General features: G+C 36.2%; 2 protein-coding genes and 1 non-coding gene across 7 annotated transcripts in view; 2 read left to right on the forward strand and 1 right to left on the reverse strand.

Annotated features, from left to right (window-relative positions):
* The window catches only part of USP53 (ubiquitin specific peptidase 53), a 50,848-nt gene extending 31,755 nt beyond the window's left edge, over positions 1–19,093 (reverse strand). For all 5 annotated transcript variants that reach the window (XM_044912886.1, XM_044912887.1, XM_044912885.1 and 2 more), the window contains exons 1-3: positions 18,762–19,093; positions 7,272–7,364; positions 2,478–2,612 (exon numbers count right to left, since the gene is read on the reverse strand). In XM_044912886.1, the coding sequence (XP_044768821.1) occupies positions 2,478–2,612; positions 7,272–7,364; positions 18,762–18,905 (372 nt within the window). In that variant the 5' untranslated portion in view covers positions 18,906–19,093. The remainder of the gene's footprint in view (positions 1–2,477; positions 2,613–7,271; positions 7,365–18,761) is intronic.
* Positions 1,065–1,601, forward strand: LOC110575532 (divergent paired-related homeobox-like). Its single transcript, XM_021684517.1, has one exon. It carries the CDS (start codon positions 1,065–1,067, stop codon positions 1,599–1,601), a length of 537 nt encoding a protein of 178 aa, XP_021540192.1.
* Positions 19,094–20,723: 1,630 nt separating the features above from the next.
* LOC123324094 lies at positions 20,724–20,865 on the forward strand. Its single transcript, XR_006539607.1, has one exon. It is a non-coding gene; the product is annotated as a U4 spliceosomal RNA (small nuclear RNA).
* The last annotated feature ends 822 nt before the right edge of the window (positions 20,866–21,687 follow it).

Raw genomic sequence — 21,687 nt, forward strand, 5'->3', positions numbered from 1 at the left:
TAATGGATCAATTAGGAACAGAAATATGAAAAGCATATTTTATGACTGTTTTTGACACATTTTGATCAACATGGAAAGTATGCTATGCAGTGCACTAGTCAAAGAGCTTTCCATCTGTCCAAGGAAACAGTAAAGATGCTCATTAAGGAAATAACAGGGGCACCTGAGTGGCTCAGTCAGGTAAGTGGCTGACTCTTGGTATCAACTCAGGTCGTGATCTCAGGGTCCTGGCATCAATCCCTGCATCGGGCTCCACACTCAGCGGGGAGTCTGCTTGTGGATCCTCTCTCTCCCCCTGCCTCAGCCTCTCCCCCCCACTTGTGTGTGTGTGCATGCACACACACGCGTGCAAGTGCACGTGTACGCGTTCTCTCTCTCAAATAAATAAATCTTTAAAAAAATGATAATAACATATAAATGCCAAATAAATTCTATAGATAGTAAAATCTACAGAAATCCAGTGAATTTAGAAGACATACTTGAGGAATACAACCACCTCATAGGAGGGAAAATTCCAGGAGGAAATAAAGAGGTAAACTGCAGTTTAACTGTAAACGGCCTTAAATGTCAGGAGAGAGTCCAGATTTGAATCACAAGAATATTTGAAGGGCAAAGATTAATCTGAAGAAAATTTTATTAATCTGTTGGCCATTAAAAAACACTATAAGGGGATAGGCTGAAAGGATACAAGTAAGGAGGCTTAAATAATGCTGAGAGTAGGGGCCTGAACTAGTAAGAAGTGGTTTCAGGAAAATAATGTGTCAAGGAAAACCTTAAAAGGTTTTCTGATGAAAAAATGTATAGAATTTGCTAAATAGATGTAAGACTATGAAAAAAAAATGGCTACCTCTTTAAATATAGGTAACATCTAGAAGACTGACACATTCAATAATCAACACACATATATGTAAGGTTTAGTTACTACTCAAAGGAATGCTCTACTTATCAATGTTGTGGTAACATCAACCCCAGTCATGATTCTCAACCCAGAGTGAGAGGTGTATCAGAACTGCTGCCCGCCCCCCTTGACACAGGACCAGAGCATGGGGACCCCGCTAGATGGGATGGCAGGCGCAGGGGACCTTCCTAAAGGAAAGGATCAGAAACATTCACAAAGGAAACGAGCCATGTTCACTGAGAAACAACTGGCAGATTTAGAATTCTTGTTCAGCAAGAACCCATACCCCACTCCCAGCCTTCAGAAAGAAATGGCCTCGAAACTGGAGATACATCCCACCATACTGCAGGTTTGGTTCAAGAACCACAGAGCAAAAGTCAAGAAAGCCAAACAACAGCAATTAGCTGGGGTGGAAGTCAAGACTAGCTCTTCCAAGAGACACACGGATGCCGCTCCAGGAACCCCCAGTGGTGCCTACCCTGCTTCCCTAGTTTATACAGATCACCCCATACCTTCCTTCCAACTCAGCATATGCTCCAATTTTAAGGCTCTCCCAGACCATTCTTTTGGCCACAAAATAGTCCATTTTGGCTACTGCCGAGATCCTAACATCTACTCCCTATGTCCCATTATGGAATTCCAAATTCTTTCCACAAGCTTCACTGCTAATTCTTTGGGTTCTTCATCTCCACAAAGAACTTAGTGAGCAAAGCCAGACACAAAAGGTCACCTACTATAACGATTCGCAATGATTCCAGACGAGAGACAGAGTCGGGATCTACGCAACATGGAGGCATTTCAGAAACGGGCTTTGTGAAAACAAAAGGAGACCCACAAGTGCCCGTGGGGTGGAATTGAGTGGCAAGAGTCGCTCAACAAACTACTGCAATGGGCATGTTTCATGTTGTAATTCGGATGGCAGGAACCTGCATGTATAAATTCATCCAAAGACAACTGTAATATTGCATAACATACACCACAAAAAACAATCACGTGACGGGACGGAAGCGTCAGCTAATGCTACGCAGTAACCATTTTGCAACATATAAATGTATCAAATCAACACATCATACACCTTACACTTGTATCTCAGTAAAGCTGGAGACAATTTTTAAATTATATCTCAATAAATATATACAATGAGACTACTGGAAAAAAAAAAAAAGAACTGCTGCCCCTGATAGCTGCCCACCAAGAACCTCTTCTCTCCCAAAGAGAATCATTGCATGTAATGAGAAATGCTACTGCTGGGAATGTGTTGCACATATAAACCCTGTGGAGGCAGAACACTGACTTAAGTGACATAATTTATATTTAATAAATGTTTTCTCCAATAAATAAATTTTAAAATATTCCAGTACTCTAATACCCAATAAAAATGATAGCAGCACAATAACCAAAATCAAGTCATGAGACAGATGGACTTAAACTGAGCTCTGAAGGGCAGGTAAGGCATGGATCCAATGAGTAGTTATGATTTGTTTCCATTGCTAGAAATTTGTTTCATTCATCTCTAAATTCGTATCATTTAAGGAAAACAAGCTAGTATTCTGATTTAAGGATTATCAAAAATACTTACAAAGCACTCTGCAGCATCATCCATAAGGCCCAACTGAAATCGCTGCTCATCTTTGAAGCTCTCTGCTAGAGCATGCCTTATGTTATCTGAGGGAAGTGCTTTTTCTCGACTGTGTTGAAACAGTGCAAATATTGTCTGGGGATCAACAAGTACATCAGTAAGTTTAAAGCCAACGACTAAAGAAACATGTCAGTAATTTCATTATAAAAGAGTGAAACTCATAACACTATACCCAGAAACTAATAGTCTTTTGCTCCAAAATTCCATATAAAGATTATTTGTATCAGTAATGTATAGAAATGGTTGCCCCAGCCTCGAAATCAAACGTTAGTGTGCACAGAATTAAGTAAGTGCTCAGTTCCCATCTTCAGGGATTCTAATTGAGTATGCTGAAGTGAGGGCAATTTTTAAACTGTTCCCCAGCTAATTCTGATCCAAATTGTTTAAGGAAGAGTTCTGAGATAAATTGCTATAAATCTAAAAGTATATTATAGAAATTAAAATTGTGTTAACCAAAAATAAATATATAATCACACGAAAATTAGTAGGAACTCACTAGTCTTTTAAAAAAGTAGGTTGGGGGGCGCCTGGGTGGCTCAGTTGGTTAAGCGACTGCCTTCGGCTCAGGTCATGATCCTGGAGTCCCGGGATCGAGTCCCGCATCGGGCTCCCTGCTCGGCAGGGAGTCTGCTTCTCCCTCTGACCCTCCCCCCTCTCATGCTCTCTCTATCTCATTCTCTCTCTCAAATAAATAAATAAAATCTTAAAAAAAAAAAAAAAAAAAAGTAGGTTGGGGCACACCTGGGTGGCTCAGCTGGTTTAGCTCAGGTCACGATCTCATGGTCCTGGGATCGTGGGACCCAGCATCAGGCTCCCTGCTCTGCAGGGAGTCAGCTTCTCCCTCTCCCACTGCCCCTCCCCTGGCTTCTCTCTCTCTCTCTCAAATAAATAAATAAAATCTTAAAAAAAGAAAAAGTAGCTTAAATGAACTTTTACAGTTTTTTTGTTTCTTCCTAAATAAACCTCAGAAAATGACAAACTCTGGTTTAAAAGTAAACAAAAATTAAATAACTTCAATGCAATGAAAATTTTCCACTATTTAAATTTGCCTTTAAAAACTGACACTGTACAATTTGCATGAACTCTGAAAAGATGATGACTTTTAATTTTTAAAGAAAATTTTTTTTCAAATTATCAGTTTTCCTCACTTAGAGCATTATTTCTATTTTTTTTTTTTTAAGATTTTTATTTATTTATTTGACAGAGAGACAGCGACAGAGGGAACACAAGCAGGGGGAGTGGGAGAAGGAGAAGCAGGCTTCCCGCGGAGCAGGGAGCCCGATGTGAGGCTCGATCCCAGGACCCTGGGATCATGACCTGAGCTGAAGGCAGACGCTTAATGACTGACCCACCCAGGCGACCCTAGAGCATTATTTCTAACCTAAGCTGAAGAAATAGTGGCAACATTCAAGAACAAGTGATTATAGGTGTTAATCTGGTTTTCCATTTTCCTTATTGAATTTAAATAAGAAAAACTTTTTAATAAGTTCCAGTTTTATGACAATCATCTTAGGTGGGGGAAAAAGAAAGTTTTTAGTGACAACCCACCAAATAAGGATTGGCCATATTAAACTCTTAATTAGCTCAAGGGGTATGTCATCTCAAAAACATTTTTTTTTTTCAGATCAATATATGGTAGGCTAGGAAAATATTTCAAAAATCTGTTCCACTACTGCAAGAAAATCTAATTTATAAATAAATTTAAAAATTGAAGAATAAAGATGCCAAATGATATTAGATATCCAGAAGTATAATCTTTTAGCTATAATTACAAATATGAAAAAATAGAAAATATTTTCATATGTCATTTCTTATTTAGTTAATTAACTTTTCAAGATAATGCTTAAGATATTAATCCTACACTTGAGTTTCAATCATTTGTTATCTGTTTTTTGACTGCTTAGTATATGTGAGGCATCTTCACTAGAAAATAAACAAAAACCCTGCCCTCATGGGGCACACATTCTAGTTATAGTCAGGAGAAAGCAAGTAAGTAATTATATAGTATATCAGAAGGTGGTAAACACAATAGAGAAAAACAAAGAAATAAAATACAAGACAGAAAAATAAAGTATTATAAATAGAAGTAGAGATACTGAGAGTAGAAAGGTTAACTATTACCTCGGGTAGTCAGGGAAGGTCTTACTGATGTCCTCATTTGAGGATTGGCATAAAGGAAACAGGGTGTTAGCCACAAAAACATCTAGAAGAAAAGCATTCTAGACAAAAGGAATAACAATGAAAAGAGTCAGAGATGGAAGCCAGCTCTGAAAATTGCAAGAGGTAGCCAGTCTGGCTAAAGTGCAGTACCTGAGACAGATAGGGAGAGAGAGAGTGAGAAAGAAGAGAGTGTTTTGGGTAGCCGGTGGGGAGGCAGGCAGGTGATTGTGTAAGGCTATGAAAGATTCAGGCTAGAAATCTTAACTATACTCATTTTACAATTGGACAAAATATCCAAAATTGACTGTGGCGTAAATAAAATGTGATACTGTAATTTGAACTAAGTTCATTCTTTATCCCCTAACAATAACCCTATTTTGCCATGTTCTAAAAAAGAGAATATAAAATTGCCTTCTTTGGTGATTTATATTCAGGAATATAAATCAAAATAAAGCGGGCGCCTGGGTGGCTCAGATGGTTAAGCGTCTGCCTTCGGCTCAGGTCATGATCCCAGGGTCCTGGGATCGAGTCCCGCATCGGGCAATCTGCTCCTTGGGAGCCTGCTTCTCCCTCTGCCTCTCTCTCTCTCTGTCTCTCATGAATAAATAAATAAAAATCTTAAAAAAAAAAAAATCAAAATAAAGCAGGAAAATGGCTCTTCATTTTCTTGCATGTATGTGTGTGTGTGTAAGAATATTCAAGAATGTAAAAGAATGAAATGTTTATCTCTGAAACATGTTAATAAAACCTTAAATTCTTGGGCAAATTTCAATGATACAAATGAGATGCTAACTCATTGCGACTCCCTGTTTCTGCCTTTGTCTCTCTTCTATTTATTCTCATCCAAGTAGCCAAAGAGATCTAGTCCAAACATTCCATCTAGTTAAAACAGATTATATCACTCTTCCACTCGAAACAATCCAGAGACTTCCTAAATCACTCAAGAGAAAAAGCCAAGGTCCTCACAAAGGCCTAGAAGGACCTACACAATATGGACTCCTGTTCCAGTTATTTATTGCTCCATAACAAACGACCGCAAAACTTATTTGCTAAAAATAACATTATGATTACAAATCATTAATTTGGTAAGGACAGCTCAACTCTGCTCCACTGGGAGTTATCTGGGACAGTTTGAATGCTGGGACCTAGAACCATCTGAAGGTTGCTCACTTACATTGAGCAGTTGATGCTGGTTGTTGGTGCTGCCTGTCCGCTTAGACTTCTGCTTTAGCTGTGGCCAACTTGGCTTCCTCACCCTATGACGGCTCACTCCCAAGAATGACAGCCCAACAGACAGAGCCAGATAGAAATTTTATCACCTTTTCTAATCTAACCTAACCTCAGATGTCTGCAGTGTCATTTCTGCCATTCTATTTGGTGGGAATGAATCATTAAGGCCAGTCCATATTCAAAGAACTAGACTCCACCTTTTGATAGGAAGAGTGCAGAAGAGGGGCACGTGGGTGGTTAGCTGTCTGGCTCTAGATTTCAGCTCAGGTCATGAGCTCAGGGCTGTGAGATCAAGCCCCGTGTTGGACTCCGCCCGGGGCATGAGAGCCTGCCCAGGATTCTCTCTCTCCCTCTCTCTCTCTCTGCCCCTCCCCTGCTCATGCTCTCTTTCTAAAAAAAAAAAAAAAAAAACTTAAGAATTTGCAGGCATGTTTTATTTTATTTTTAAAGATTTTATCTATTTATTTAGAGAGAGAGAGTCACAGGAGTGGGGGGAGGGAGAGCAGAGAGAGAATCTCAAGCAGCTCCCTGCTGAGCATGGAGCCCAAGGTGAAGCTCCTTGATGTCATGACACTGAGATAATGACCCCAGCCAAAATCAAGAGTCTGACGCTTAACCAACTGAGTCACCGAGACACCCCTGCAGACATGTTTTAAAATCACCACAACTCACCTTACTTCTGAGCTCACCTCTTATCACTCTCCCCCTTGCTCACAAAGCTTCTGACACCCAGGTTTCCTTGAATCACTCACACTCACCTCAGGGCCTTTGCAGTTACTGTTTCCCGGCTTGCCTGGAAAGCTTCACTCTATCACCTTTTCCAGGTAATGGTTTAAACTTTCCCAGTGAGGCTTTCCTGACTATTCAACACTCTCTATTCCCTTTCCCTGATTTATTTTCCCCCTTTGTAGTTATTACCATCTAACATACTTTATATGTTGCTTACTTATTTTCTCCTCCCCTACAAGAATGTAAGCTCCATGAGAACAGAGGTCTTATCACCTTGTTCACTGCTGTATCATCAGTAACTACAGCAGTGCACAAAATCCAGTAGTAGTTCAAAATCCATTTCATAAAATGAATAAAGAATTTTTCCAAAATAATGAAAAATGTAATGTTCCTAATGTTTCTACACTATTTAGAATATTAATTTTAACTGTCCTTACATAAAAGTGGGGAAAAAATCCAGAAACTTGAATAAATCATACTTTAAGAATTCGTCTCAAAGCTCTAAGTCACTTGACAATGAATTTCAACTTCAAGTAAACTGATCAAACAAACTATCAAAATTAAATTTTTGGCAAAACAATTAATAGTAATTTTTCAGTACTATTAAAAGGTTACCTTCAATGCACAAAATATGCAGGCATCTCCCTGACAAACATGTCCAGTTAGAACCCGCAAGCTTCTTCGGAATATATCCAATTGCCATAAGACCTAAAAAATTATAAGAAAGAAATACAGTAAAATTTTTCTCCCTATGATAAAAGACAGATTTGATTTAAATTGCAGAAGGCTAGTAACTTCTTTTAATCTCTTGTGCACAATCAGACATATATAAGCACTGAAACTAACAGCAAGGATGAAACTGCTATATACGTGTAGTGAATATATAAAAGAGGGATTTAGAAGATATTCCTATTGATTCACATGTAAAAACTGACAGGCAGAGTTAAGAAAAAACTAATTCCTCAGTTAAGGATTTTATATGAACAGGAAACATGGGACACTGAACGGAGGACTTGGCAGTGACATGAAAGAGGAAGTGATTATAATACTTGGAACAGACTGAACTTTAGGAAGGAAATATAATTGGAGTTGAAAGCCAGGGTGTATCAAATAAGGGTCAGTATGTAACAGCCAGAAAAAAAGGTGAGCTGATGAGGCCTGTGGCCTGGTATACTGAATGACAAAGCAGCCAGCTGTGTGGTAACAGGGGGACAGTAAAAAGCATCAGTTAAGGAATAATACGAATGTATTTGCTGCAATTATCCATTCATCATTTGCTACTAAAAGAAAAAAACAAAAACCACTAATTGTTTAAATAAAATCAGTCCATTATTTAAAATCATTCTAAAAAAATCTAAAAACTAAAAAGTGGGGATAATTTTGCCTGCCTCATGGCATTCTTGTAAGGATTAAACGGTATGTATTAACATATAAAGTGCTTAGAGGAGCGCCCAGTACATAACTGGAATGCAATGAATGCCAGCTCCTATTTGTTGCTGTAATTACTATTACAACAAACATCTCCAAGTTTCCCTATATTGTTCAGTCATTTCCTCAAATACTGTAACTTAGAAAATCCATTCATGATCTCTCATTTCTCCCAATTAGAAACAAAGATTAAGAAAAATAAATGATTTTAATAAATATCCTATTATTTTCAATTACTTAATAACTAAAGGCCATTTCAGAATTTCCCTTTGACAGTTGCTTTTTCTTAAAGAAAATAGGATCCATTTAAGTATCACAAATAATGCAGTGTTTTTGCAAAGCACTTGAAAATGTCTAATAATTTTCTTGCATATCATACATATCTGATCACACCATAAAATACATGGCATTGGAATTCATTCATCTGTCAAGATGAAGAACAGGACAGCACAACCTTGGGAAGTAGCATAGCACTGTGCTTAGTAATAAATGTTTGAAGGCAGACTGCCTAGGTATTAATTCTGGATTTACTGCTTGCCAGCTCTTGGGTTGGCTTGAGCAAAATATTTTCTGAAACTCAATTTTCTCATCAGTAAAATGAAGATTAAAGCAGTACTTACCTCTTAGGATTGTTGTAAGAATTAGATTAGAGAGAACATATAGTGTTCAGGTAAGTACCAACATAAGTAAGAACACAATAAATGCTAGCTATTAAATAACTTTGCTTTTAACTTAGAAAATTTAAAACCACACCATATGTCATAACTACTTATAGTTATGTCGGATAAAATTCTAAAATATTCAGTCAAAAGCGAATACCCTCCATAATGTTTCTAAGGCCAGTGAAGTGACTCTTCAAATGTAACTGGAATGTTTTCTAGATGAGCAAAATGTTTAAGTTATACTGGATCCAAACTACAGAAAAAATATTTTATGCAACTTCTTTATACATTATTCAGTATAACAGTTTATCCCCTCTTTTAACAAATCCATATCAAAAGTTATTCTAATCGTTAATCTTTATCCTACTTCATTTTAAAATGTTGATTATAAACAACCAATAGGTAGACAAAGAAATCGAAGAAAAAAATTTAAGTATAATCTTGCCATTTGCACCAACAGGGATGGAACTAGAGGGCATAATCCTGAGTGAAATAAGTCAAAGGAAGACAAGTATCATGATTTCATTCATATGTGGAATTTAGGAAACAAATGAACAAACAAGAAAAAAAAGAGCCAAACTAGAAAAAAAGACTCTTAAGTAGTCTGGGGGATGGGTTCGATAAAGGGGAAGAGTACACTTACCTTGATGAATACTGAGAAATGTACAGAACTGTTGAATCACTATATTATACACCTGAAACTAATATAACACTACATGTTATGCACTTGAATAATAAAAAGACAGGGGAAAAAAAGTGCTTAGAAATGTCAAGGGGGAGGGGAACCCTTGGGATAAATGAAAATGGAAATACAACTTTCCAAAATCTATAGGATGCAGCAAAAGCAGTTCTAAGAAGGAAGTTCATGGCAATACAGGACTACTTCAAGAAATAAGAAAAGCCCAAATAAACAAACTTTACATGTAAAGACTCTAGAAAAAGAAGAACAAAGCCCAAAGTTAGTAGAAGGAAGGAAATAATAAAGATGAAAGTAGAAATAAATGAGAGACTTAAAAAAAGAAAATTAGAAAAGAACAGTGAAACTAAAAGCTGGTTTTTTGAAAAGATAAAATCAATAAACCTCTCACCAGACTCATCAGGAAAAAAAGAGACAACTCAAATAAACAAAATCAGAAATGCAGAAGTTACAACTGACACCACAGAAATACAAAGGATATGAGACTACTACAAATAACAAGCCAACAAACTGAAAAACCTAGAAGAAATGGATAAAATCCTAGAAAAAAACACAACTTTCTAAGATCAAACCACAAAGAAATGGGAAATCTGAACAGAATGATTACAAGTAATGAAACTGAGTCAGTAATTTAAATATTTCCCCCAAACAAAAGTCCAGGATCAGACAGTTTCACAGGTGAATTCTACTAATCATTTAAAGAGTTGGTAATCCAAAGATACAAATGTAGTGATCCGAAGGCGTATGTGCACTCCAATGTTTATAGCAGCAATGTCCACAATAGCCAAACTATGGAAAGAGCCAAGATGTCCATCAGCAGATGAATGGATAAAGATGTGGTGTATATATATACAACGGAATATTATGCAGCCATCAAAAAAAAAAAAAAAGAAATCTTGCCATTTGCAACAACGTGGATGGAACTAGAGGGTATTATGCTAAGCGAAATAAGTCAATAGAGAAAGACAAGTATCATATGACCTCACTGATATGAGGAATTTGAGAAACAAGACAGAGGATCATAGAGGAAGGGAGGAAAAAATGAAACAAGATCAAACCAGAGAGGGAGACAAACCACAAGAGACTCTTAATCTCAGGAAACAAACTGAGAGTTGCTGGAGTGGTGTGGGGTGGGAGGATGGGGGGCTGGGTGCTGGACACTGGGGAGGATGTGTGCCATGGTGAGTGCTGTGAATTATGTAAGACTGATGAATCACAGACCTGTACCTCTGAAACAAATAATACATTATATGTTAAAAAAAAAAAAAGAAGATAGTAGAAAGGGAAGTATGAAGGGGGGGAAATCAGAGGGGGAGATGAACCATGAGAGACTATAGACTCTGAGAAACAAACTGAGGGTTTTAGAGGGGAGGGGGGTGGGGGATGGGTTAGCCCGGTGATGGGTATTAAGTAGGGCACGTGTTGCATGGAACACTGTGTGTTATACGCAAACAATGAATCATGCAACACTACATCAAAAACTAATGATGTAATGTATGGTGACTAACATAGTAAAATAAAATTAATTAAAAAATAATAATAAAAAAAATAAAGAGTTGGTAATTATCCTTCTCAAATTATTCCAAAAAATTAAAGAGGAAGAAATACTTCCAAACTCATTTTACAGGGCCAACATTACCCTGATATCAAAACCAGGCAAAGGAAAGAAAGAAAGAAAGGAAGGAAGGAAGGAAGAGAAAAGGAGAGAGAGAGACTATAACAGGCCAATATCCCCAATGAACATAGATACAAAAATCCTCAACAAAATATTAGCAAATGAAATTCAACAGTACATGAAGAGGATCAGATGCCATTATCAAGTGAGATTTGTTCCATGGATGCAAGGGTGGTTCAACATCTGTAAATCAATCAACATATTACACCACATTAACAAAACAAAGAACAAAAATCATATAATGATCTTTATACAGAAACAGCATTTGACAAAAATATCAACATTTATGATAAAAACTCTCAACAAAGTGAGCATAAAAGAAACATACCTCAACATAATAAAGGTCATATATGACAAACCCCTAGGTACTATCATACTCAACAATGACAGGCTGAAAGTTTCTCCTCTAAAATCAGAAACAAGACAAAAGTACTCACTCTCATCACTGTTATTCAAGAAGTCCTAGCCACAGCAATTAGGCAAGAAAAAGAAATAAAAGGCATCCAAATTGAAAAGAAGTGTCATTATTTGCAGATAACATACTATATATAGAAAACCCTAAAGACTCCACCAAAAAACTATTAGAATGAATTCAGTAAAGTCATAGAATACAAAATTAACATACAGAAATAAGTTGTGTTTCTATATACTAATAATGAGCTATCAGAAAGAGAAATTAAGAAAATAATCCCATTTACAGTTACATCAAAAAGAATAAAATACCTAGGAATAAATTTAACAAAGGAGGTGAAAGACCTGTACAGTCATACCTCTAAGATATTGCAGGTTCAATTGTCGGCCATCACAATAAAGCTAATATTGCAATAAGTCAGTCAAATAAACTTTTTAGTTTTCCAGTGCATATAAAGTTATGTTTACACTATACTGTTGTCTATTAACCATGCAATAGCATTATGACTAGAAAACAATGTACATACCTTAACTTAAAAATATTTTATTGCTAAAAATATTAACCATCACCTGAGCTTTCAGAGAGTTATAATCATTTTGTTGGTAGAGGGTCCTGCCTTGATACTGATGGCTGCTGACTGATCAGGGTGACGGTTGTGGAAAGCTGGGGTGGCTGTCATAATTTCTTAAAATAAGACAATAATGAAGTTTGCCACATCAATTCTTCCTTTCACCAACTATTTTTCTATAGCATGCAATGTTGTTTGATAGAATTTTACCCATAGAACTTTCAAAATTGGACTCAATCCTCTCAAACTCTGCAGCTGCTTTATCAACTAAGTTTATGTAATATTCTAAATCCTTTGTTGTCATTTCAACAATGTATACAGCATCTTCACAAGGGTAGATTCCATCTCAAGAAACTACTTTCTTGGCTCATCCACAAGATGTTCTTACCCATTAAAGTTTCATCATGAGATTGCAGCAATTCAGTCACATCTTCAGGCTCTACTTCTAATTCTAGTTCTCATACTTTTTCCACCACATCTGCAGGTACTTGCTCTACTGAAATCTTAAACCCCTCAAAGTCATCCACGAAGGTTGGAATTGACTTCTTCCAAACTCCTATCAATGTTGGTATTTTGACCTCTTCCCATGAATCATGAATGTTTCTAGTAACATCTAGATTCACAGTCTTGAAGAACGTTTTCAATTTACTTTGTCCAGATCCATCAGAGGAATCACTACTTATGGAAGCTAGGCCTTATGAAAACTATAGCTTTATGAAATTTCTTAAATAACAAGACTTGAAAGTGAAATTACTCCTTGATCCGTGAGCTGCAGAATGGATATTGTGTTAGCAGGCATAAAAACATTACTCTCATTGTCCATCTCCATCAGAGCTCTTGGGTGACCAGGTACATTGTCAATAAGCAGTAATATTTTGCGGGGATTCTTTTTTTCTGAACAGTAAGTCTCATCAGCAGGATGATTCAGTAAACCATGTTGTAAACAATGTGCTGTCATCCAGGCTTTGTTGTTACATTTATAGAGCACAGGCAGAGTAGATTTAGCATAATTTTTAAGGGCCCTAGAAATTTCGAAATGGCAAACAACTACTGGCTTCAATTTAAAGTCACCACCTATATTAGTCCATAACAAGAGAGCCAGCCTGTCCCTTGAAGCTTTGAAGCCAGGCATTGACTTCCTCTCTAGCTATGAAAGTCCCAGATGGTATCTTCTTTCAATAGAAGGCTGTTTTGTCTACATTGAAAATCTGTTGTTTAATGTAGCCACCTTCATGAATTATCTTAGATCTTCTGGATGGCATGCTGCAGCTTCTATATCAGTACTTCCTGCTTCGCCTTGCACTTTCTGTTACAGAGATGGCTTCTTTCCTTAAATCTCATGAACCAACATCTGCTAGCTTTGAATCTCTCTTCTGCAGCTTCCTCACCTTTCTCAGTCCTCATAGAATTAAAGAGTGAGGGCCTTGCTCTGGATTAGGCTTTGACTTAAGGGAATGTTGTGGCTGGTTTGATCTTCTATCTAGACCACTAAAACTTTTTCCATATCAGCAAGAAGGCTGTTTCACTTTCTTATCATTGGTGTTTTCACTGGACTAGCACTTTTCATTTCCTTCAAGAACTTTCTCTTTGTATTCACTATTTGGCTAACTGACTGGCACAAGGGGCCTCACTTTCAGCCTATCTCGACTTTCGATATGCTTTCCTCACTAAGCTTACTCATTTCTAGCTTTTGCTTTACAGTGAGAGTATAGGGGTGCCTGGTTGGCTGAGTTAGTTGGCATCCGACTCAATTTCGGCTCAGTCCATGGTCTCAGAGTTGTGTGAGATCAAGCCCCACATTAGGCTCCATGCTCAGCTCAGAGTCCGCTTGAGATTCTCACCTTCTTCCTCTCCCTCTGCCCCTCCCCCCGACTTGTGCTCGCTCTCTCTCAAATAATAAATAAATAATAAATAAATAAATAAAATCTTTTAAAAAATATAAATAAAGTAAGAGGACATGAACTCTTTCTTTCACTTGAACACTTAGAGGGCACTATAGGGTTATTAACTGGCCTAATTTCAATGTTGTTGTGTCTCAGGGAATAGGGAGGCCCAAGGAGAAAGAGAGATAAGGGAACAGCTGGTCAGAACACACAGCATTTATCAATTAAGTTTACCATCTTATACAGGGGTAGTTTGTGGTGCCCCGAAACAATTACAATAGTAACATCAAGATCAGTGATCACAGATCACCATAACAAATATAGTAACAATAAAAGAGTTTGAAATACTGCAAGAATTACAAAAATATAACAAAGCCACACAAAGTGAACAGTTGCTATTGGAAAAATGGTATCCACTGACATGTTTGATGTAGGGTTGCCACAAAACTTTAATTGGTAAAAAATGCAGTATCTGCAAAGTGTAATAAGGTGAAACACAATAAAACAAGGTCTGACTGTACTCTGAAAACTATAAGACATTGTTGAAAGAAATCAAAACTGACACAAATGGAAAGATATTCCATGTTCATGGATTGGGAAGAATTAATATTGTTAAAATATCCATACTACCCAAAGCAATCTATAGATTCAATGCAATGCTCATCAAAATAGCAATGACATCTTTCACAGAAGTAGAAAAAATGATCCCAAAATTTGTATGGAATCACAAAAGACCCTAAATAGCTAAAGTAATCTTGAGAAGGAAGAACACAGCTGGAGGCATCAAGCCTCCTGATCTCAAACTATACTACAAACCTATAGTAATCAAAATGGTATGGTACTGGCAGGAAAAGAGACACATAAGTCAATGGAACAGAATAGAGAGCCCAGAAAGAAACCCACGCTTATATGGTCAATTAATGTATAACGAAGGAAGCTGAGATTATACAATGGAGAAAATACTGGAGTCTCTTCAATAAATGGTGTTGGGAAAACTGGACAGCTACATGTGAATGAAACTGAACCACATTTACATGACATATAAAAATAACTTCAAAATGGATTAGAGACTTGAATGTAAAACCTGAAACCATAAAATTCCTAGAAGAAAAGAAACACAGTAAACTCTCTGACATCAGTCTTAGTAATATATATATATACATACATACACATATTTTGACCAGTCTCTTCGGCCAAGGGCAAAAAAGCTAAAATGAACAAATGGGATTACATTAACCTAAAAGCTTCTGGACAGCAGAGGAAACCATCAACAAAACAAAAAGGCAACCTACTTACTGGGAGAAGGTATTTGCAACTCATACACACAATAAGGGGTTGTTATCCAAAATATATAAAGAACTTATAGAACTTAATATCAACCACATCATCAACAACAACCTGATTAAAAAATGGGCAGAGGACTTGAATAGACATTTTTCCAAAGAAGACATACAGAGAGCCAACAGACACCTGAAACTATGTTCAACGGGGAAATGCAAATCAAAACCACAATAAGATATCACTTCACACCTATCAGATTGGCTATTGTCAAAAAAGAAAAGAAATAACAAGTGTTGGTGAGGATATGGAGAAAGGGGAACCCTCAGGCACTGTTGGTGGGAATGTAAATTAGCACAACCACTACTGAAAACAGTACATTTTAATAATGTCCACTTTTAATAATTTCTTACAGGACATATTCCACAATTTATTTCTCAGCAGTTTTAAAAACTATTCATCAAACTGCATAATATTTACAGTCTGCATTTTAAAAAATGAAGTCAGGCTTTTTCTAACAGAAAATTTATATCTGAATACCTGTTTTGTTAGTGAAGATTGGCTTTGCAAATTAGTTTAGATGGCAGACATCTTAACATCTGGGCCAAAAGATCTCCTGAGTTGAAAGGATAGAGGTGGAAGTTCAGGGACTCTAAAGTAGCTAGAGTTGGCAAGGCAGAGTGCTGCAGAGGAGAGAGCTGCACACAGATTGAATACCACAGCTCTACAGAGGGTTCCCCTTGAGTATTCAGGCAAATACTGTGAGGAAACTACCCGAGGCTGAGGAAAGAAATACCCCCCAAAATTAGAGAGACTAGTGCCCAGAGCTCATACCTGCCTAGTGCCTGCTCCTAAGAGCCAATGTAGAATGCTTCATAATCCACAGAGCATTGGCTAAAGAAGGAAGGGTCTTACCCAGGAGTAGACAAATTAATCCTGAAATAAACACAACTTTGGGACTGCCTAACAAAGCTTAAAAGTAAAATGATCAAACTATTTCCAAATAAAACAACCCTATCCCAGAACAAAGTTCAAGAGTATTTCTAAGAATATAAAAATATCTATCACCCAATAAGATAAAACTCAAAAGGTCTGACACCCAATCAAAAATTACCAGGCATTAAAATAAACAAGAAAATATATTCCCAAATGAGGAGGAAAAAAAATCAGTTGAAACCCAGAATGTGTAGAATGACAGAATTAGTAGACAAGTACATTAAAAAAATTATTATAACTGTATTTCATATGTTCAAGATGTATAGAAGAGACTGAACATGTTAAGTATAGACTTGAAAGAGATTTTTAAAAGACCCAGATCAAACTTCCAGAGGTTAAAATTACAATGTCTGAAATTAAAATATACTCGGATTAATAACAGATTAAACACTGTAAAGGAAAAGATTAATGAACTTGAAAACACGGTAATAGAAAGCATAAAAAATGAAACAGAGAGAAAGAAAAAAAGACTGAGAATGAAAGTTAAGAGAGCATCGGGACAACCTCAGAGCTGCGGGACAACCTCAGACAACCAACTGCAATATATAATTGCAGTCCTTCAAAGGAAGAGACAGAAAAATTTGAAGAAATAATGGTCAAAGACTTTCCAAATTTGATTAAAATTATAAATCCACAGATCTAAGATGCTCAATAAACACAAGAAACATGAAGAAAACTATGTCAAGGCACATCAATATCAAACTGCTTTAAAGTAGTGAAAAAAGAGAATCTTAAAAGGAGAGAGGAAAAGGACACATTACATACAGAAGACAAAGAATGACAATAGTTTTCACTAGAAATAATGCAAGCTACAAGTCAAAGGACCAAAATCTTTAAAGTACTGAAAGGGAAAAACTGCCAACTTAGACTTCTTTAATGAGTAAAAATATCTTTCAAAAACAAAAGTAAAACAGAATTTTTTCCAGAAACACAAAAGTTGAAAGAACTCACCAACAACAGACCTGACCTACAAGAAATGTTAAAAGAGGTCCTTCAAGAAGAATAAGTGATACCAGATGGAATGCTGCCTCTACCATAAAGGAATGATGAGCAGCAGAAATGTTAATAAATAACTTTCATGGTAAAGATCAATGGAATGTTCATTAAAACATATAGATAGATATAGATACAGATCATCATTGGAATATTTCTCCATTTTCTTTACCATATAAGTGTCCTTACTCAGAATTTTCTGTTATAACATGCTTTTCGTCTCACTAACTACACACAGATTTTGGGAGTCAAGGAAAAGGACAGAAATAGAGGGAAATATATAAACATAAAAAAAGAACTGGAAAAGGGTCAACAGAAAAAGATTTAAAGTGACAGAAGCCCTTTCTCACAGCCTGATTTAAACAAAAGCATTTAATTCCAAGTCTTTTGGTATACAGTATTTCCCTATATCCAGTGCTGTTCAATAAATGTTTTCTTGCACTTCTCATAGCACTTAATGCCAGTAGGATCTTTTGGCCATGGCAGAACAGTGACTGCCACTTAAGGGTCGCAATGTATATTAGAATGCCAATTAGATTTCTTTCCCTGGGTGAATTACAGAACTTTCAAGTTTGACATCTGTCTCAGGCAGAGGACAATTGAGAAAACAAGTCTGAGTCAGATGTCTGAGCACGTGACACATTCTAGAGATGTTCATTTATCATGAGTTAATTAACCAATATTTCTCTTTCTACTCTGTTTTCAGGAGGGGAAAAAAAAGCAATGGAAAATATGTAAGAAGTGATTTATTTTAAATAAATTCTTTTAAGGTATATTCTATAGTCAATAGAATAACATTCCAATATTCTAAATCTTCCTCATCTTTAGTACTACACAGTCAATGGTCAGAAGGACATAGGATCCTGCAAAATCTGGAACTACTGAATAAAAACTACATCTTACATAAGAAAGGATATTTATCTAAAGAAGAAAAGCAGGTTAGCACATGCTTGTTAATTAAAAGAATTTCAACAAGGACTGGAGCAAAATGGATTAATCTTCAATTCCACTAAAACAGTGGTGTCCAAATATGATTCCAGAGAAGCGATTTAAGGCCACAGTGGAGGCTGAAAGGAGTTTGAGTCCTGAGAATTAAAACTGCATTCTCATTTCAACCCAAGCTATCTATGGGGATTCTACTGGATTCCTTTAAAAAAAAAGGGGGGGGGGGGTAAAGGGAGGTAGGTTAGCTGGTTCAAAGAAATTATTTTATGTATTTTAGAAACATGATTTTAATTTACTAAGTAAACATTTTAAGTCAAAATATTTTATATCATAGTAATACATTATTCTATTGCTAAAACCATTCCCAATTATCTTAGATAAATAATATCTATTTCTGTTTATAATAAAAAAACAAAATTCCAAGCCAAAATATTTTTGATATCATTAAAAGTGATATTAAAAAGTCATTCTAGGCAATAATAACTTTATTCTTACACTAGAAGAAACATTAAACAAAGGATTTCCTGACAAGCACTTTTATAAATTTAATAAGAAATTATGGCCTCACCTGTACAGCACTATTAAGAAAGCAGCTGTTTTGTCCTGGTTCATTTAACAAGCCTTTGGTAGGGGCTAGGGATAGCATACTCCCAGGTTGATAAACTTTTCCAAGATTGCCGCCAGGTTTCCGTAAGAATTTTACCCATGCCATTTTCAAGAAAATTTGTGTACATTAAAGCTAAGAATTATATATTTATGTGATATTTCTGATGATAAATGGGATGATGTCTTGAACTGTCCACTTAAATTCACTGTAGTCAATTACAGTAACGTAAGTTTCCAAGTCCATATCTTTCCTGATGCTGTAAATTTTTGACGACTTTGTCAAGCAAAAGTAGGGTACATAAACACTGAAGTTCTAAAAAAGAAATCTTAAAGATTTTGATATGCATTAAGTTTTATAAGAGAGTTGTACAGTTAAAGCAAAAAATATTTTTTTTAAACTGCTAAAAACAATGTTGATGAACAAATAATTTTCTTTAAAGCACAAGCCATTGGTCTTGATGGTTTAAAAAACAGATGATACAAAAAGATGTTGAGTTCCCATCTGGCATGATTCCTTTGGTCATTTGTTTTCCTTATGTTTTTTTAGTAAGAAAGAAGACTCTCTCTTTCACAGGTGAAGTTATCAATGGTGGTTCCATATTTCTCATCAATGTGACCTCAAAGCAAATCTACAAGAAAGAAAATAAATGTTTAAATAAAAGCAAAAGCTAATCAAGAATGGCTAAACAAGAAAATTCCTACTTTACTATTTGAACACAAATACTGAATATATAATCATAAAAGGATTATAACTGTTCTAAAATACAAAAAAGAAGACATTATTCTTCATTAAAAATTTTTAAAAATATCAATGTGACATCAATCACTACCTGTTTGAAGATTTCAGTGGTCATTGATTTCAAAAGGAAAATAGTCTAGAGAACACTGTAATTAAATTAGATCTCAGGTAGTATTTTCAAAGGTACTAACTTTGTTGTCAACACTAAATTGCTTTGTTTATTAAAACAAATACACGTACAGATACTCTATGTTGTTACATGTCTTGAACAGAATATTATTTTTCCAAGAAACTCTGTAGATTTTACATAAATTGGTATACATTAAAACTCAGAAGAAGCCTTAAATTGATAAACAAATCTTAGTGAACTTAGTGTTTTCTACACTATTCACTAATGCATGCTCCTGAGTAAAAAGACTTTAAACTTCATTAAAAACAAGTATTACTAACAAAGTCTTGTTTAATTAAATTTCCTTCCTATGTTCATTCACTCAACAAACATTTACTGAGCCAAGTACTGTGCCAGGCAGTGGACTAATTTAATAATGAGGAAAGGCATACATTAATAAATAACAAATTGTAACTGTACTAGAAGAGTTACGTGCTGAGTGCTAACAGAAAAACAATGCAAGGAAAGAGGATGGGAAATGCATATAATGTGAGGGAACTTGCACTTTTAAATAGGATAGTCATGGAAAGTCTAATTGAGCAGGTTATCTTTGCACAAATATTTGAAGTAGGTGAAAATGTCACCTGAGAGAAGGCGTTTCTAGCAGAATGAATAGCATGCTTGACATGTTGGAAAAATAGTAAGCAGCTCAATGTGGCATGAGAAATATAAACAAAGAGGAAAAGATGAAAAGGAGGAACGGGAAACAGATCATGTGGGGGTACTAAAAGCCCTCTGTAAGGACTTCACCTTTAAACTCTGTTAAAGTCATGAGCTTCATTTTCACAGCATGTTAAGATAAGACAGAATGGCATGGATCAGTTCAATACCATTGGTCAAATACCCACGAAAACAGGAAAGCACCGAGGAATAAAGAAGCATCTTATCTAAAGAATTAAAGTCAGGGCTTGTTTCTAGCCCCACATATTAGCTCATCACTTATTAGCTGTTTAGCCTTAGATAAATCCTTGTCCTCTCTGATTTATAGTGTTTTCATCTATAAAATGGGGATAGCAAGCTTTGCGCAGTGGCAGTATCGTAGCCAATGAGGTTTATCCGAGGCGTGATTATTGCTAATTAAAATGGGGACAGCAATAATAGCCCTGATTAACATAGGTTAAATGTTTCAGGAATTCTAAAACACTATACTATGTTAGTTGTTTTCTTTTTATTTTAACTCCGTGGGTTGCAACCTTCTCTAAAGTGATCTAAATGATTCCCAAACCTTTCATACAAATTAAGTTTTTAATAAATGCGTAATTTTACCACATTAAGGGAGCTTTATGTTGGTGGTAAATTTGTATTTTTAATGAACGAATCCTTTTGAAATGATATTCTTTCATCATTTACTAGGCACCATGTTTGCACCATGAACTGTCCTAAGGTATATGAAATAATCCCTACCTTTACTGAGCTTAGTTTGGTGAGAGGCAAAGACATGAACAGATAACTTAAAAATACTGTGGCTTCCATTCTTGTGCAAGACGTCGAACTAGTATATGCTTCTCTGGTTCCCTACCTCCAGCCCAAGTCTGGAGATTACAGGAAGGAAACCTTAAGGATACCAAAAGTAACTGGCTTCTAAAGTGGGAGGGAAACAGTAGCTAAGATAAAGAGAGGGCCAAGTGTTACATACTAGAAAAGATCTTTCTAGTTAAGACCTTTTCCATTCCTCACATTTCTCTGGGCAGAGAATTCCCACCTCACACAATGCAACAAAACGGGAAGTTCAGCTACCACCCTACTGCCATCTGGAGGGTAAGGGAGATTATAACAGCAGAAAAGCACTAGATCACAGGCAGTTTGGGAATGGTAACAAGTACGTGCAAGGACCCTGGGTGTTCTGCCCTCACCCCTACTTCTCAAATAGAACAGAGGACAGTAGGATCTGGGGAAGATCATGCTGCTAGGCACAGAAACAGAAAGTTCTTTTTGGAACCAACGCTCAAGCTGCATCACTCCAAATCAAGCCCCTCTACT

The sequence above is a fragment of the Neomonachus schauinslandi genome, chromosome 2 (genome assembly GCF_002201575.2).
Source record: "Neomonachus schauinslandi chromosome 2, ASM220157v2, whole genome shotgun sequence".
Classification (NCBI taxonomy): Eukaryota; Metazoa; Chordata; class Mammalia; order Carnivora; family Phocidae; genus Neomonachus; species Neomonachus schauinslandi.